Source organism: Talpa europaea, assembly GCF_964194135.1.
Source record: "Talpa europaea genome assembly, chromosome: 15".
Lineage (NCBI taxonomy): Eukaryota > Metazoa > Chordata > Mammalia > Eulipotyphla > Talpidae > Talpa > Talpa europaea.
In genome coordinates, this window is record NC_140083.1 from 82,394,255 (window position 1) to 82,411,453 (window position 17,199).

The 17,199-nt window shown below is 50.7% G+C and overlaps 1 protein-coding gene across 1 annotated transcript; it reads right to left on the bottom strand.

Annotated features, from left to right (window-relative positions):
- Window positions 1-532: 532 nt before the first annotated feature.
- SDR9C7 (short chain dehydrogenase/reductase family 9C member 7) lies at window positions 533-10,470 on the bottom strand (the record flags this gene model as incomplete). Its single annotated transcript, XM_084254986.1, has 4 exons — window positions 10,147-10,470; window positions 6,778-7,036; window positions 5,963-6,126; window positions 533-750 (listed from the first exon to the last, which is right to left on the bottom strand). Exons 1-4 carry the CDS (start codon window positions 10,445-10,447, stop codon window positions 533-535), a joined length of 942 nt encoding a protein of 313 aa, XP_084111112.1. The 5' UTR covers window positions 10,448-10,470.
- Window positions 10,471-17,199: the final 6,729 nt, after the last annotated feature.

A 17,199-nucleotide genomic window follows, 5' to 3' on the forward strand; every position in this document is an offset into this window, starting at 1 on the left:
CACCTATGGACAGAGAAATCTAAAGAAAGAGAAAATATCACAAACTTTTACCTGATTTGATCTTGCACCCCCCAACTGGCCTACTACATGCTTCAAATAATGGATTATTTGAAGGCTAATGCATATTTAGAGACCCAGCTGGAAAGAGCCTGGGCTTCTCTGTGGGTTAGATTATCCCACAATAATTCCCAGCGGCAATGATAACAGAGAGGCTCATGATTCAGCAGGAGCTAGTGTTCTTCTCCTGGAAAAGCAAAGCACCAGAAAAAGCCATATTCGGATGGATGCCAGATGTTCTTAGGGCCATGCTGCAGTTCTTTGAACCTGAAAAGGCCATGCCAGGTTTCTGTGGGGCTCCAGTGGTGGGAAGAGGCATTCATCTTCTGTCCGAAGCTACCAGTAAATTCATCAGCAGTGGATGGCAGCCACGTCAGGTCCCCTAGATCATCTGATGCTCCCTCTCATGCCCCCATAGTCCCTTGTCCCGTAGCGGTCTTTCACCTTCCACTGACTGCCCTTTGGCTTCCCCAACTCAGACGCTGTCTGCTGGCCTTGGAAGGTACCGGCTCAGGATGAAATCTGTCACAGAGGTGGGCAGCTTAGACAAGGGGAGGTAGAGGAGTTTGGCGTCCAAGCCAGGGTTGTAGCGGATGCGGGGGGTCCGGGAAACAATGGCGTGCTCCATGCTATTGGTGACATCACTGATCCTTGGATCTGCCAACCGCATCGTGTTTGTTAACCTCTCCGTATCTGAGGGCACAAGAAGGGGGAAAAAGCTCAATGATTCTTCATAAAAGATGACTTCTTCTGAATTCCTTCCAGGCTCCATTTCCATCAGATCCCTGATCTAACATTTCAGACCTTCCAGATCTACCACACCGTCCAGGAAGTCCTCACACAAGCTCCCTAAAAAGGATTTTATTTCTCTTCCTGAATTAAACAAGCATGCACTGGATTCCTGCTATTGCATTAGGCTAGCCATGAGAAGAACTGTGCCCACTTATGCCACTTACTAGTGACCTTGAGCTTAAATTTTCGTCATCTATAAAATGGGGATAATAATGCCTGCCTTTGAGAACAGTAATAGCAGGATAGCATGGATAATAGCAGGATAAACTGGGGGGGAGGACAGGATAGGAAATAAATGGACTTCAACACATAGAAAAATTAGGAGGAAATTAGTAAAAATACTGTCTCCCTGTGTGATTCCTAGTCACTGGAGGCATTTTTCCCACCTGTGTATTTCTTAGGGTTTTCCAGTTTTCTACAAAAGCATGCAGGAGGAAAATGTTATTAAAAATAGTAACACTGCCCTTGCCTGTGTGCCAAGGCCATTGTGGAGCTCCAGTGACCTATGGCACAGCCAGGTCACTGACAAGGCTCTGACAAACACGAGGGGCTATTCCGCTGGGCATCACACACATGAGCATGGAGATGGGTACGAGGCACTTGAGTAGCCCAAGTCTGTCAAAGCTCGCAATGCAAATAAGAGACAAGACACATGTTACAATGGGCCCCGGCCTGCAGCCTCGGCACCCTGGGACAGGGAGGGTCAGTGTTACTCAGATTTCAATGAGAGTGCCAGGAGCTGTGGTAGAAAGGGTGCCCTAGATCAGACGCTTTGCCAAGGGATTAAAACTTGAGTCAACTCTGGGGATGGTCTAGGGTGGGGAATTTGCCTGCTCTGCAGAGGACACTGGTGGGCAGTTGATGAGAACAGGACAGTTGTGTAAGTACCCTTCAGCCTCCACTCAGAGGACTCCCCTTTCTGTTTCCTGGAAAGAAAACTATGCACAGCGTTACCTTGAAAAAAAAATACAATAAAAAATTTATGTGAAGGATCTTAGAGATGGGTTCCAGATCCAGAACTTAAAGGAACCTTTAAAGAACAAGCCTGAGGGCCAGCTGATGAGGATACAGGTCCGCCAGACAATCAAAATGAAATCAAAACTAGGACTTGCTCCAGAGGACTAGCCGTCATCATTGGCCCTGGACCAGAAGGAAAGACGCAGCCAATGTCCCATTTTGATGTTCTGGACACAAGGTCAGAGCCTCACGAGTGGAGAGTGCTACAGGCTAGGGTGGGTCCCTGGTGAAAGAGGGCACAGCGAGAGCTCCTGGGCAGCAAGTCTTCAGCGCTGAACTCTTAGGCAGAGCCACACGGCAGAAGCCAGTGAGCTGAGCACCCCCTCTTCCGGGGCCTTGATGCCAGGTTTCCCAGGGGCGGGAGCGGATCCTCTCCCATCAAGTAAACAGTGGCGAACTGCAGATAATCCTGAGCACTCAGGCCATCAGGTCCATGAGTGGTGGTGGGGTTGGGTGGGATTTATACTTTCTTCATTTCTGTTTCTTAAATATCTGCCCTGAACATTTATTAGTATTGTAGCAAGAAGATCTGATTCTAAAGCGTGAGTGCTTTGAAATACCTTTGTCACACTAACTGGATGAAGGATCAGTATAACTTTTTTAACTAAAAGGAAAGAAGAAAAGAAGGGAGGGAGGAAGAAAGGTAAAAAAAAGAATACTACATTTGGGGTCCCCAGAAGAGCCATACTACATTTGGGGTCCCCAGAAGAGCCACACTAACTTAAAGCTACACTGTCCACTGAGCAGTATCGTGTCCCAGGAAGCAGCAGCCTGTCCTCCACGGTTGGGCCTGGCTCAGAACACCTCATCAGCAGATCCCAGGCAGGGAAGCTAGTGTCAAGAGACTCACTCGAGGTGCTCAGGGCCAGGCGTGCTCCCTCGGAGGCAGGGAAACCTGTGTGGGCTGACCAGGGTGAGGCCAGCGGATGTGATGAGACGGTTGTGGAATGAGGTTCTGAAAGGTGAGGAGCAGCTGCAGAGGCAGTGAGGGTGGAAGAAGCAACCTGAGACACAGGAAGTGCACCAGGCACATTCCTTCCTGCTCTTTCACATATTTCTTGAGCTCCTAATTTGTAACCAACACCTTGCTAGACATGGAGTGGAAAGGGAGACGTGAATACTCATTTAATCCCTGTCACTCTCCTAGACAGGGAAGAAGAAGACAGGGATTTAGGCCATTAGGAGACACTTGAGTCACAGTGAGGGAATTAAGCAAGATCGTCTATAACGTAGCAGGGACCAGGCTTTGACAGTATGGCCCCGGCGGTTGAGTTTCTGCTCCCTTCTCCCTTACCAGAGGGAAGTCCTGGGCCTTTGTCCTAACCCCTCCCCAGGAAGAAAGAGAATCAAAGCGGGGGATTTGTGGTGGCCTCCCCAGCAGGGCTGAGAGGAGCAAGTAAACTGACAGATGGCTGCGTTGCCCCTGAACAGCGCTAAGCAAGCCAGGCTGTGGCTCACTGCCAGGCCTGTTAAGACAAAAATATTCTCTTCGTGTGCCAGTGCTAGGGGTCCTTTGCGCTCCTTCTTTGGAACTGTGCCCATATTAGGTTGCTATTAATTAGCCATTTCCAATATGTTCTATTTTGGGTATAATTAAAAATCATCAAGGTAATTGACCTGGTCCTGGCATTCACAAGCCAGGGGCCTGTTTGGCTGGCCTCAAGCCTGCGCTGGAATTTGTGTCCAGTGATGCTATATAACCATGCCTAAAATTTCCTTAGTTTGTTGTCACAGTTCCTCCCTCCCTGTACACACACACACGCACACACGCACGCACGCACGCACCACGACTTCTAATGTCATTCCTTCACTGGAATCTGCAATAACTTCTCAGCTTCCCAGCCACACAAATCTGACCAAAGTCATTTGATAGGCTCTTCAATGCCTTCTGCTTAAGAGTCGCACTCCTTAGCAGAGTCATCAAAGCCTTTCGAGATCTGACTCCCAGTTTCATTCCCTGCCAGGACCTGTTCACATGGCACCGGGTTAGACTAGAAGTAAAATGATGGTGAAGGGTCTGTTGAGACCCTATTATTTGACTGAGCTGAGTACCTTCATTCTTGTTTACTTTTCCTAACAACTCGTCAGAGAGAAGTCATGCTTTACAGTGAAGAAATTGAAGTTTAGGGACTTGTGTCCCATGGTTAGAGGGATGTCTGTCACCTAAACCCCAACCCATGCTGTCTCCAAAGGTGTCCAGCACTGTGTCCGGTCTCTAAGCTGGTGCTCAAGCTCCTCCCTCCATGGGAAATGCCCACCACCTTCCCCCTTTGAGGGGCTCCTATTCATTTTCCTAAACTCACCAGGGCACCCTCATCACCTCTGTGTGCTGTGGCTTTGCTTCACACACACGTGTGTTGGTGCACAATTCTCTGTGTGGTGTTTTGTTTTCAGATTTCTGCTGCTGGATTCCCAGCAACTTAGTCTCCTCTCTGAATTCCAACACACACTAGTCGAGCTGAACATCATGCATCATACATCTCCTGGACAGGAGAGCATGACAGTAGGGATAGCTGATTCAGTGACTACATTTAACCCATGCAGAATATCTGGGTATATTTCAAAAATTCATCACTTTGGATTTGGGATAATTACTATCTAAGAGTCTCTCTTTGGAATACAAGTGCTTATAATCTTAGCACCAGTGTAGAGGGGGAAGGAGGTCATGCTCAGTCTAAGGGAGGCTAGAAGCAATAAACTTCTAAATAATTGTTCTTACTGGGGACGAGGTCATATTCTAAGCACTTTATATAGGCTAGCTCATTTAAGTCTCATAATTCATTACAGATGAGAAAACTGAGTAAATTGCCCCCGGCAAGTAGGAGAGCTGAAGTTTGTCCTCAGCCCTGGTTCCAGCATCTAAGAGCTCTGTAGGCAGCGGTAAATTGCCTCTTGGGAGCTGTTTCATGAAAGTCAAGTAGAAGGAAAAAGCAAATCTGAGTCAGGGAAAAGTGGAACTAGGCCGCCGAGGTCCCAAGGGAGCAAGAATGGGGCTGAGAGCCTGGCTGCTTTCCTCTGTCCCTAGGAACCTCCCAGCAAAGTGTCATCCTCGCCTTTTGAACTGGTGATCAGGTCACAGGGAAGCTACTAGAGAAGTGACGCGCCTGCAAGGAGGGGCCGGCCAATTTGCCAGTTTCTGGCACACCCTGGGCGCTGCAGTGGCTCAGAGTCACTGCAGCCGCCCTGGCTGGCTCCGAGGGGCTGCTTGCCTGGGCCCTGGGGCAGAAATGGAGAGAATTAGGAAGGCTCATGGGCCATCCTCTTCTGCAACCAGCCAGCTCAGCTTTGAGATTAGACTCTCTGAGCAGATGTGGGGCCTTCTGTTCCTCCAAGTGGCTTTCTCCTCCTGCAGGCGCTTCCCAGCTCTTCTGGCCAGTATCTCCTCTGCTGTCTCACCTCCCACTCCCTGCTTTTATTCCCCAATGGCCAGGGCCCCAGCCATTGCTCAAACTAGAAGAACTGTGCAAAATTTGGGGGGCAGTATAGTAAAGCTGTGATGTCCCTCCTCTACCCTTGCTCACAAGAGACCCCTGGCTTGAGGAGAGAGAGGGAGCTGCCTCGTGCCCCTTCCATTTAAACCCTCATGTGCTCCTGTTCCTCTCCACTGAACAAGCACCCAGCATGTGCAAGAGACTTCACAGAGAGTAAGGCCCTGTGAGGGAGGTGCTATCATTGATTCATTTAAGAGAAAACCAAGGCAAAAGCAACTAGGAAACATGCCCGCAGTCTCCTAGGTGGTGGGTGGCAGAGCCGGGGCACCAACTCGGGCATCTGGCTCAAGCAGCTGTGCTCTTAATGGCCCCTTTGTACTTGCTTCAGTGTATTTCAGCTGGTGGTGATGCTTACAGGGGCAGGTCTCAAGAGTGGGCAGAATCTCTCCTAACCCTCCACCTCCCTAGCAGCTATGAACCTGCCACTCCCAGCAGATGCCCACATGGTCTCTATTCTCAACCCCCAGCTCTGCCACAAGTTACACAGCCTTGGGCGCATGACCCCTGTGAAACTCTATCCTATCATCTGGAAGGTGAAGGCTGGCCCGTGACCCCCAAGGGCTCCCTGTCCCTCTTGGAGACCCGTGTCGCGCCGGGGAACTCACAGGTGATGAAGTACTCCTCTCCATAGCTGTCCCGGGTCTCCTGGGGCAGGCGCTCCCACAGCTTTCGCAAGTTGGTCTCCAAGCCGTTGTTGCCCAGAATGGCTGTCCGGTAGTTCCCAGGCTCGATGATGCTCACCTTCACCCCAAAGTAGTGGAGCTCACGCCTGGACAAGAAGAGCTGCACTCAGTCTAGGGTCCCCGGGTGACAAGGTGTCCTCAGGGACTAATGGACTCTATCTCTGCAGGGACCAGCCCACACGTCCCTCCACCCCAACACGCACACCACGTCAGGCATGGCCTTCATGCAAATATGCCTTGTTCAGGGCCACAGCTCTTCTCTGAGCCTGATCTCTGGACGATTTACGTTAGGCAGGGGCAGCCAAGAGGAGGTCAGTAGAGATCTACACCCACATCCTGCCTCCTGCTCCAGCCAGTCCCCTCCTCACCCAATACCCACTGTCAAAGAGAATGAGGAGGTCTAGGCAAGGCCTGCGTCTCCTCGCAGGGTCTCCTGGGAACACCTTCACTCCCAGGACTCTTTGTTTGGTGGTGTCTCCCTCCTATTCCCATAGGCCCAAACAGAGTTTTGCTTATTCTGGAACTGTCCAAGGGAAGGCCGGAAGAGAGCCTCCTAATATCACCCCATTCCTGTCCTCCTGGCTCCTGGGAAGGCCCCGGAGATCTAGCCTTCCTTCTGCTACTGTTTGAGCTTCTGGAACTCCCCTGCTCACTTGCTGACTCACCCCCCACCCCTTCTTGAGGTGAGACCCTGAGGATCTTCCATCCTGAGTGGTTTGGTGGCAGGATCCAGTTACCTGATGCTGTCAGAGAAGGCCTCAACACCAAACTTGGAGACGCAGTAGCCACCACCTATGGCAGCCACAATACCGCCAGAGCTGGACATGTTGACGACCCTGCCCCGGGCCTTCTTGACCATGGGTAGCATGTGCAGGGTCACATCAATCAGCCCCACCAGGTTGACGTTGATCACCTTCACAAAGTCCTCCTTGGTCAGCCACTCGTTGGGACCACTGGGCAGGCCCACACCGGCATTATTCACTAGGGCCCAGAGGCCTGGGGGCAAGACAGGGAGAGAATGAGAAAGCTGCACAGAAATCAGCAGTGTCTGGTAAAGCACCAGGTCCACTGCCTGCCAGCTGAGGGGTGCCAAGAATGATTGAGCTGGTGCCCAAGGCATAAGATGATCAGGCTTGGTATATGGGGTGGGGAGCCATTATAGCTTGAAGGAAGATGTGTGTTTAGTAAACTAATTTGTTTTCCCTAAAGGGGCAATTTCTCTGATTCACATAGTCTGCCAGCTAGCTTGGTCCTGGACCAGCAACAAGGCAGGCGGTAGGTCATAGGACCTAGGGAATTAGCTCTGAGAAGAGAGATACCATCTTTGCACAAATAAATTAATCCTCCATTCTGCCACCCCCTTTCTACTCACCGAAGTGTAAGAAACTAACTCATTTCACACATTACCAAAGCCAGTGCCTCATGCACTCATCCATTTACACTTCACCCCTTCATTCTTGCATCTGTTCTGTGTGAGTCACACAGGGAGATGCCAGAGACGTAAATGAACAAGTCAGAGTCTCATCTTTTAAATGTACAAACCAGAGTGGAAATGAATCATATTGATAAAGGAAAATATAAGACAGTAAAATAAAATAATTATGGAAAATGTGATCAGGCTTTCACTGAAATATTTAAATTGCGTTGGTAGAAATGGACAGAACTCTGCAGGACCCAGACCTCTTTCTAATCCTGGTTCTGCCTCCAGCCTCGGACAAGTTGCTTTCTTTCTCTGGATCTCAGATTCTTTGTCGATTGCATCTATAGCTTGGAATCTTGAAACTTTCTAGGCTGAACCCCAGAACCCATTAAAGGAGGTAAATACAGAGGAAGCTCTGCTGCTATTTGTTTGACATATTGACCCTCCAAGCAAAATTCCACTTGGGAGAGGGTGTTTGATACTAAAACATGTTGGGATTTAAATGATCCCCAAAGATAACTTCCAGCTGTTCCCTTGGGGATTCCATGAGCCCCACAGCGCTGGCCCCTTCCCTCCCCTCCCCCATCTGAAGCCTCAAGATGCTCCTCCGAGACACGCTTTTCACTCAGCCCAGGAAACCGATCTGGAGGTAAACACTACCCATAGTCTACCCCTCCCTCAAGTCCCAGGACCCCCACACAACCAGTGCCCCACTCTATCTTCTTGCCTTCATCAATGAGAGAGACCCCAGGAGGCCAACTGGCTGGCAGGACTCAGAACCTGCCCAGTTGGAAAGTTCCCTCTGCTTTTACAGAGGAAGAAATGGGGGTCCTGAGAGCCCAGGGCTGTAAAAACCCAGGTGTTCTCTGCCTGTGGAGAAGAGACACACTCACCACTAGTGCCCATGGCCCCTGGTAAACTGCTCTGCCTGCTGGGGAACAGGACAACCTTAATATTCTTTTTTGCAAAAAGCAACTAGAGAACTGTCAGAGCAATGCTGACAGCCTTAACGCTGTGCCCACCTGCCATGTCCTGAGGCTCAGGAGCTACAAGGAATCTTAAATGCAAGAACACCTTTGCTCCCATATCTTAGTGCTTCTTTGACAAAGGACGTTGCCCAATGGGGTAGACAAAATAATGCCGCCCACCCCCATGATGTCTCTGCATTAATTTCTGGAACCTGTGAATTTAGTGCTTTATATGGAATAGAAGAATTAAGTTAGCAGATGGATTTCAAGTTGCTACTCAACTGATCTTAACATGGGGAGATTATCTTGGATTAGTCTGGTGAGCCCAATTGAATCACAAGGATCCTTCTGAGTAGAAGAGGCAGGCAAGATGGCAGTGTGAAAAGGACTCGGCCCCACTTTGCTGGCCTTGAAGACAGGAGGACTCATGAGCCAAGGAAGGTAGACAGCCTTTAGAAGCTGGGAAAGGCAATGGAACAACTTCCTTAGAGCCTCCAGGAGAAACACAGCTCTGTCTGCACTTTGATTTTAGTGAAACCCATTCCACTGACCTCCAGAACTACAAGATAGTAAATTTGTGTTGTTTAAAGCTACTAAGGTTGATTTCATTGATTATAGTACCAATGGGAAATGAATATACACAGTAAACCATTAACACAAATGATTCAAGGCTCAATGTAGGGTGTTGTGTTAGCTCAGAAGAAAGAGAGTCACTTTTCTGAGTAATTTATTAATTAGTTCATTCAACAAATATTTGTGGAGCACCTTACTAGACACCAGACACTGTTCTAGGTACTAAGGATATGCAATAAAAAATAAAAAGAAAGAGAGACTAAAAACCCTGCCCAACACTATCGCTATCCCCATCCCTGAAGCTTTTTCTAGCCGGGAAATCACAATAAATAAGAAAAATCAATAAAGTTGTATATTGGATAGTGACACATGCTAAAGGAAAAATAAAGCAGGGGGTTTCTGCTGGCACCTCTGGGGTCCCAGGACTCTTCTGTCCTTGCCTATGTGGGTGGGCCCCAGATTGGTTCCTTTAGGGGTGAGGACTTCCCCCAGGCTGCTGCTTCTACAACAGAGTCATCCTGTTCATCCCATTCCTGCACCCACACCCTGCATGCAGGAAGTTCCCAGAATAGGCCTCCACCCTGCTGCTTCAGCCCCAACCCACAGCCTTCTTTCCCAATAGGAGCTGCCCATCTGACATAGACACTTCCTGTGGTCAAGCCCATAGCTGCCATGAAGGAAGAGACTAGATCTTTCTCCGGTGCCTGCTAGCCTGACACAGTCAAGGAGAGCAAATGCTCCCAGTCAGGGGCTCCAACCTCATATTCCCTTGTCCCTCCCCACAGCCTGATCCGCCAAAAAATGTGCTCACATTTCTAAGCAGCTGATAGTTAGGATCACTGACATCCCAAGAGGGCAACCTCGTCTTTAAAGACATATAGACTATCTCTTTCCTGTTCCGCCTCTGAAGGAAAACCCTCCGCCCACCCTCAGAGTTTTCCAAGTTCCTTGGGAAATTCCTCCTTCCTGTGACAAGGTCAAGTCATGCAATCATTTCCAATCCCACTTAGTCAGAGCCCTGGTCCCACTGTCTGCACAAACTCATCTGCCCATCTGAGCAACAGGGCTCCTCATGTCAGATGATTCTGGGAGAAAGAGAACAAATAAGATAGACAAAGAAAGCCAAAAAATGCAATTTGCCCCACCTTGCTCGCCCACTTGGTCTCTCACCCACTGGGTGGCCGCCTGGACGCTCTCGCTCTTGGTGACATCCAATAGGATGGTCTGCAGCTGGTAGGAGGTCTCCTGCTGAAGCTTCTGAGCCCCTTCCTCAGTGAAGCATGCAGCCAGCACCCGCATACCCCGATCAACCAGCTGCCTGGCCAGCAGTTTCCCGAAGCCCGAGTCACAACCCGTGATGAAGACATACTTGTCCTTGAGATTACGCACCACATTGCAGTTCTTAAACCAGCGGTACATAAAGGAGAGATCCGTGATGGCCGCCATGGGGCAGGGGGAAGTGATGGCCAAGAAGACAGCGGGAGAAGCTGGTCTTCTGAACCCCGGTCTGTGGAACCGGCTAGGAAGATGAGCCAGTTCCACTGCTGGCAACACAAGAGGCCCCTGGGTGAGCCACTCTAATTTTTATAGGTGGATGCAGCACCATACCAATTAGCCTAGATGCAAGAAATTCAAGTCCAACCTGAAGCTTTGTCACCTCGGACAGCCCTGGTGACTGCCTCTTTCTCTCTCCTGCAGTCCTGAGGGATGAAGGTGCTTGGAATGGGAAAGACTCGTGTGGTGAAGCTGGTGCTGAGTGGTGCTCACTTAGGTGGCCTGAACGGGGCAAATGAGAAAGGAGAACTTGGCCCAGAGAGTCCCCCCACCTGCCTCTTGGCTCCCCAACTCCCCATCTCCAACCTGGGCATCAAAACTATTGTCATGAGTGTGAGCATGTAAGCACATGTGATTTTTGTATCTAGGGAAACAAATCCATGAATGTGACATAAACAAAGACTGGTTTTGTGCCCACCCAGTCCTAACAGAAATGAGTTCCAGGTTATCACTCCCTTGGGTGAGTTTCCATGAAGAGGGATAGAAAAAACAAAAGGTTTCCCCCACCCTGGGATGATGTGCCTCCATTGTCCTGAGGTCAGAGACAGCAGGGCCACCTGCTGAGGGAGGCTAGTGATGTGAGCTCTCAACTCTCACAAAGAAGAAAGACCTAAGGGGCTCAAGGTCCTTGGGGTGATACTAGATTACGTCAGGAGCTTTCACTGTGCTCCATGCAGGCCCAGCTCTCCCTTTCATACAGTGACCAGGCAAATGGTGAGAGGCAAGGACTGAAGACACAGCAATTCCCCCGACAGAAAACTAAGTGCCCTTTTCTTCCACCACTAGGACCTGGTGGTCTGGTAGCTGAGGATGGTGGTGACAGTGGTAGGGAGGGACGATTAGGTCAAACGACACAGTAGCTAATTGGGTCTGCAGTGGAGAGAGAGGTCAGGAGGCAGTGAGTCTAAGTCACGGAGTTGATGGCAGCTAGGTGCCAGGTAGCAAAAGAAGCCAGGAGGCAGGAGACTAGAGAGTTCAGATCTGAACATCGCTGAGACTGAGGTTCAGCCAGGATGGGTCATGAGGTCCTTGGGCACCTGCAGAAAAGGCCTGGGGTCGGGCCTCCCTAGTGGCGCAGCGGTTAAGCGCTGGGTTGCGAAGCTGCCCGCGGCCTCTGCGGCGCCAGTTCAATCCCCGGCTGCTCCCCGGCCACCGGAGGAGGGTCCCACATGGCGCGCAGACCTCTCCTGCCGCCCGCTGCTCCCCTCAGCAGTGTACTTCGGTCCTTCTGCCTGCTCTGCTCACCACTCTGGCTCTGGTGAATTCTCTCACCCTCCCGCGCTTCTGACTGTACCCAGTGCATGTGTAAACAAACAAACAAACAAATAAATAAATAAAACATGCCTCTATTAAAAAAAAATTAAAAGAAAAAAAAAAAGAAAAAAAAAAGGAAAAAAAAAAAAAAAAAGAAAAGGCCTGGGGTCAAGTCCTTGATCCTGAGAGGGGATGAGATGTAGGAGGAGCAGAGGACTGGGGAGCAGAGACGTGGAAAATGTTCAGGGTCAGGGCCTGGAGGACCGGAGAGATTCCAGGCGACGGGGCAAAGACTCTCTGAAAGGCGAGCTGGAAGTTGGGAAAGGAAATAAGGTCATGAGATAGGGAAGTGAGTGGAGAGGGCCGCGCCTCGGGCTGCACCACATGCAGGGAGAGATGGTGCTGGAGTCCACGGGGCTCTCGGATACCCTCCAGGATGAGGCTGGTCATCAGCTCATTCTGAGGGACCTGGGCCCAGGGCCACCACCCTCCCTCCCCGTCTAGAGGATCTGACAGAAAAGGGGCACATAGTTGCCGATGGTAAAGGCAGAACTGTGGTGGCCTTGGTGATCTTTTCCTATTTCTGCCTGTCTCACAAGAACAGCAGGGTAGGCTCGGGAGAGTGAAACAACGGGACAAAAAAGCCCTCACCCCCTTTAAAGAAAGGAAAGACAGATTTCCTATAAATCAGCTGTGTTTCAGAGAGCAGCCTCAGGAGAGAGTTTGCTGTCCTCGAGGTGACCCCTCATTGGCCAGACCCAAAATGGCCATGCAAGATGGAATTAAGGTCCCCTGGTCGTGGTCAGATGGACACCATTCAGAGGCGTGGGGTGCTCCCCTTTGTTCTCATTCTGGATGCAAACTGGAGTTGTGCCAAAGGAGCAGAAAGCAGCCAGTCAGATGATCAGCTTGCATTTAGAAAATACTTTCTTTGTTCCTTAACCCCTGGACACGGTCAATATTGCCCAAGGCCCTGTCTTTGATTAGAGCCTTGCCTCCAGTCTCCTGAAGGTGACCTAGCATTAAACTGGTTCTTTTCACAAAAACTGGTGGCTTCTGTGCCATCAGACAGTGGGCCAGCGTTTCGCACAAAGGGACCAAGGATAAATCTCTACATTGTGCTATCGCCAGGCTTGGTCATCTCCATACTCAGCCAAAGCAGGTGTTGCCTTGGGCAAGAGTGGCAGAGCTTAGCCCTTGTACACCAAGGGCGGCAGGAGTGGGCTTAGATCATGGTCCTAGCCCTGGGGAGTAGACCCCAAGCCTGTAAGGGATGGTGGTGGGAAGAGGTGGAGACAACTGCACCCACCCCAAGGCACAGCACCTCCTATGCTGGGTCGGGAAGGCATCTCCCAAAGAGTCCACCTCCTGGGGGAGTGAGCAGGGAAGTCTTGGCTGGGAGACATCAGACAACATCGCCAGGCAGGCCGGGGGGGATCCCGGTCCTTGGGGCAGGAACAATCAGGGGTTGTCTCGAGACCTGGACTAGAATGACCTGGGTCTAACTCGTCCTTTCTTGGGTCTCTCTGCTGACTGCTGGCCCAGACAGCGCTCCCCTGGGCTCCAACGCCCAGCGTCAGGAAAAGGGGGCCATTGCAACCACATGGGCGGACAAAGGACATGGGCAAAGCGAAATAGGCAGAGAGAGACAGGCCAGAGGCTCTCCTGCGCGTGCAGCACATGGAGACACCAGACAGATGAGTGACGAGCACACTGAGCACCAGACACCAAGTGAGTAGTTACCACTAGTTGTTACCGGGGCTGGCAGATGGGTCAGGGGGTCAACTGTGTGATGAAGGAGAGAAAGGGACTTTCAGTGGTACATGAGTGTGTTACACACAGATGGTGACTTATAACATTGCACCTCAGTTTGTGTAATGACACCATGCTACTTCAATAAACATTTTTTTTAAAAAATTACAGGCCATGGAGTGGGAGGTGGGGACGACATACAGGCTCCTCTCCTAGGCCGGGAGCTGCCACTCTCAGAGGACAGGCCTCCCTGCTGAACTGGCACCTGAAGCTGAAGGTGCTGTGGGGAAAAACAAACAACAACAAAAAGCGATGACTGAGAACACAGCAAATTGAGACTAAGCTAATACTTATTTTCTCGACAGATTTTCACGGAAATTAGTGTTTGGCTCCCAAAACATCTCTGAGGAAATGACGTGCTTCTGTAAGACTCTGGGCTGCGACTCCCGGGGAGCCTGCAGGGCTGCGGGGTGAACGTGCGCCCAAGGGCTGGGCCGCTCCCCTCTCAGCAGCGCGTGGCGCAGCGCCAGGCTTGGGGCGCCCAGTCCGGTCCCTCTGGGTCCCCACTGAAGACCCCCACCCCCACCTGAGCTCCTCCAGGCCAAGGATATGGTGGTGCTGGGCTGTCCTGGTGGCGCCCTACACCTGGCCTCCAGGTCCGGTCCGGGGCGCGGGCGTTCCCAGGCAGCAGATGACGCCATGTTGGTTTGTTCCCGAAGCTTCCCCGCAAGATGTGCCCTGAGCGCTCTGCGCTCTGCTCCAGAGGCCTCGCTGGCCAGCCACGCCCACAGGCCGCCCCGGGAGAGGGTGGAGCCCCCGCACCACCCCCACTTCCTCAGTGAGGGCGGAGGGAATGAGGGGAGGAGTGGCGTGGCCGTGAAGATGGACGAGCCGAAGCACGCGGCCTTGCTCCCTCAGAGCCATAGCCAGGCGCAGGCTGTCCTAAGCTGGACAAACGGCCTCTCAGTCCTCCAGTCAGAAATGCCGGGCCCTGTGGGCGCTGTGGTCCGCAGACCCGCCTCTTCTTCCAAGGGTGGGTTCTAGCACGCACCCTCAGCTTCAGCAGCCGCCATGCTCCACGCAGCCTGGCCCAGTCCCCTTGCTGAGGAGCCGGCTGCCATTTTGAATTTGGTTTCTGCGCCAGAGACACCGTCTGGGGTTGGGCAGACCGTGTGGGACCCTCACGGGCTTGTAAATATCTAAGGTTCTCTCCCCCCCCCCCCTCTCTCTCTCCCCCTACCTCTCTTTCTTTCTCCTCTCCTTTTGCACACTCCCTACCTAAATACATTTTGTTACTGTGTTTCTTCACATGTGCCTGCTTTGAATCATGTCCTGCGGTCAAAACCAGGTAGGTGAAAACAAGTCAAATGGGCCACCCCCTTTTCCCAATACCACTTTGATCCTAGTTTGGCCCCTATCTTGGGGTCACGCACCAGAGACTGGCAGCCCCAAGTCCTAGTTCTCGAATTGGCCACTACAAACGCACTGCAGTTGCTCGACTGCTGGCAGGATTTTCTGTTTCCAACTCAGGGGAGTTTGGGTTTTCTTTAGAAATCTCTCACATGTGTTTTGACTAAGTCATGGGTCAAATTTACTTCATTTTATTTTATTTATTTATTTTTAAAAAGATTTATTAATTTATGCATACAAGAACTGGGTTACAGGCCAGAGGTGCGGGGGGGTGGGGTGAGAGGACTCACCAGAGACAGAGCAGGGAACAAACAGGCAGATTGACTGAAACACACTGATGAGGGGAGGAGCAGGGAGACAGGAGAGGTCTGCTGTGCCATGTGGGTAGCTCCCTGGCTGGGGATCGAATTCCTGCTGCAGTGGCTGCAGATAGCTTCATACGCTGTGTCATAACCCCTTGTGGCACCAGGGAGACCCTTATTTTATTTTATTTTTTAAAAGATTTTATTTTATTTATTTATGCATACAGGAGGTGGGGGGTAGACCAGATTGGGGAGGGGTGTGTAAGAGGATTCACCAGAGACAGAATGGGGTACAGAACAGGTGGATATACTGAACAACACTGCTGAGGGGAGCAGCTGGGAGAGGTCTGCTGTGCCATGTGGGTAGCTCCCTGGCTGGGGCTGGAACTCCTGCTGCAGTGGCTGCGGATAGCTTCATAGTGCTGAGATTTAACTCCTGCACCACGAGGGAGGCCCCGCAAGTTTTCCTTTAGGCAACTTTGCTCCTCCTTACTCTTTCTTCTCCACATTTATTATCGTCTGGGGGATCTGATGAAGCTGATATGTGTGTCTTCTAGGAGGTTCTGTGGGCATATGTCTGGGCTAATTGTCAACTGCTAACAGAATTGTTGCCTCTGCTGCGCTTTCCCCTCGGTTTGCTCTGTCTCAAGGGCAGGCGGGACCCTTCCCGTCTTGGCTGCGCTTCTGCTTCCTCCCACAGTCACAGGCTCTGGGATTACATTAGGCCTGTGCAGTCAATCTCCCTGCTATGACTCCTGACACCCTCCTGTGATCAAACCACAGCTATAGCATCCTTAGTGTCATCAGCAATTTACTTAACTCTTTTCCATGCCGGGTAACAAATTCATAGGTTCCAGGGATTAGACATGGGCATCATGGAGAGTCAGCATCTGGTCTTCCATGGCCTCCTGTCACAACGGCTGTGTCAAGCCAGCCTTAAACCCCCCCTCTCCTTCTATTCTCTAAAGAATGATGGAACTACATTTTAAAGACAGCCTCCCTGCAGAATGTATCTGCAATACATTGCAGTAAAAAGCAAACTAAAATATCATATTAGGCGAGTAGAGGTATATTTTCTCAGGGTATAATTTCCTCCATAGGAGAAAACACTATTTCTGCATTTCTTGTTGTGACATAGTAAAGTCCAGTCAATATTGATGGTCAGAGGTAGTGACTCTTCATTATAAATATGAGGCTGAAAAACTGTTTTATAACTGGTTTATTTTAACTTCAGATTCAATGGGAAAAGGCTGCACTGGTGGAGAACTGGCTCCATATTACATTCACATAAAGTAAATCCCTCAGGTGCTTCTTGGACAATAAAGAATCTGACATATTTTCGAAAACGTAAGATGCATATCACGACACAGAGCGTTCTTTGTCTGTATTTTCTGGCTTATTGATCGTCTACAAGCGTCTAGGTGGCTCTCCTGTGGGCTGAGGATGCAGTTGAGTCTCAACCACAACCTTCCTTGAGTTGGCACCTGCGGATAATGGGTCACCTGATGGTTGTCCTGCACATGGCCATCCCTGTCCACGGGATATCTTAGTGCAGAGGGACCCTCACTTTCTGCAGGTCACCGCTGTCAGTTTCCAGTCTGCCCAGAGATAAGGCACACACTGAGGAGCTTGACATGCACAGGAGGGGGAGCTGAGCCCTCCAGTTGCTCATCCTCTTCCCAGTGTGGATTGCTCAGGGGACACAGGGTCATGTGGCTTGAGATCTCAGAGGTCCCTCAGGGGACAGGTGTGTGTGTTAAGCCCCTGTCTCTCAGCCATGGAATTTGGTTCTTTGCTCCTAAAATCCCCAATAACCTCAGAAAAGGTGAGGACATGGGATATATTCCCGTAGTGACGTGAAATCTCCCTCTCTTTAACCCCCTCACTCCCAACTCCCACAGTAGCAACTTCAACATAGTAAGTACC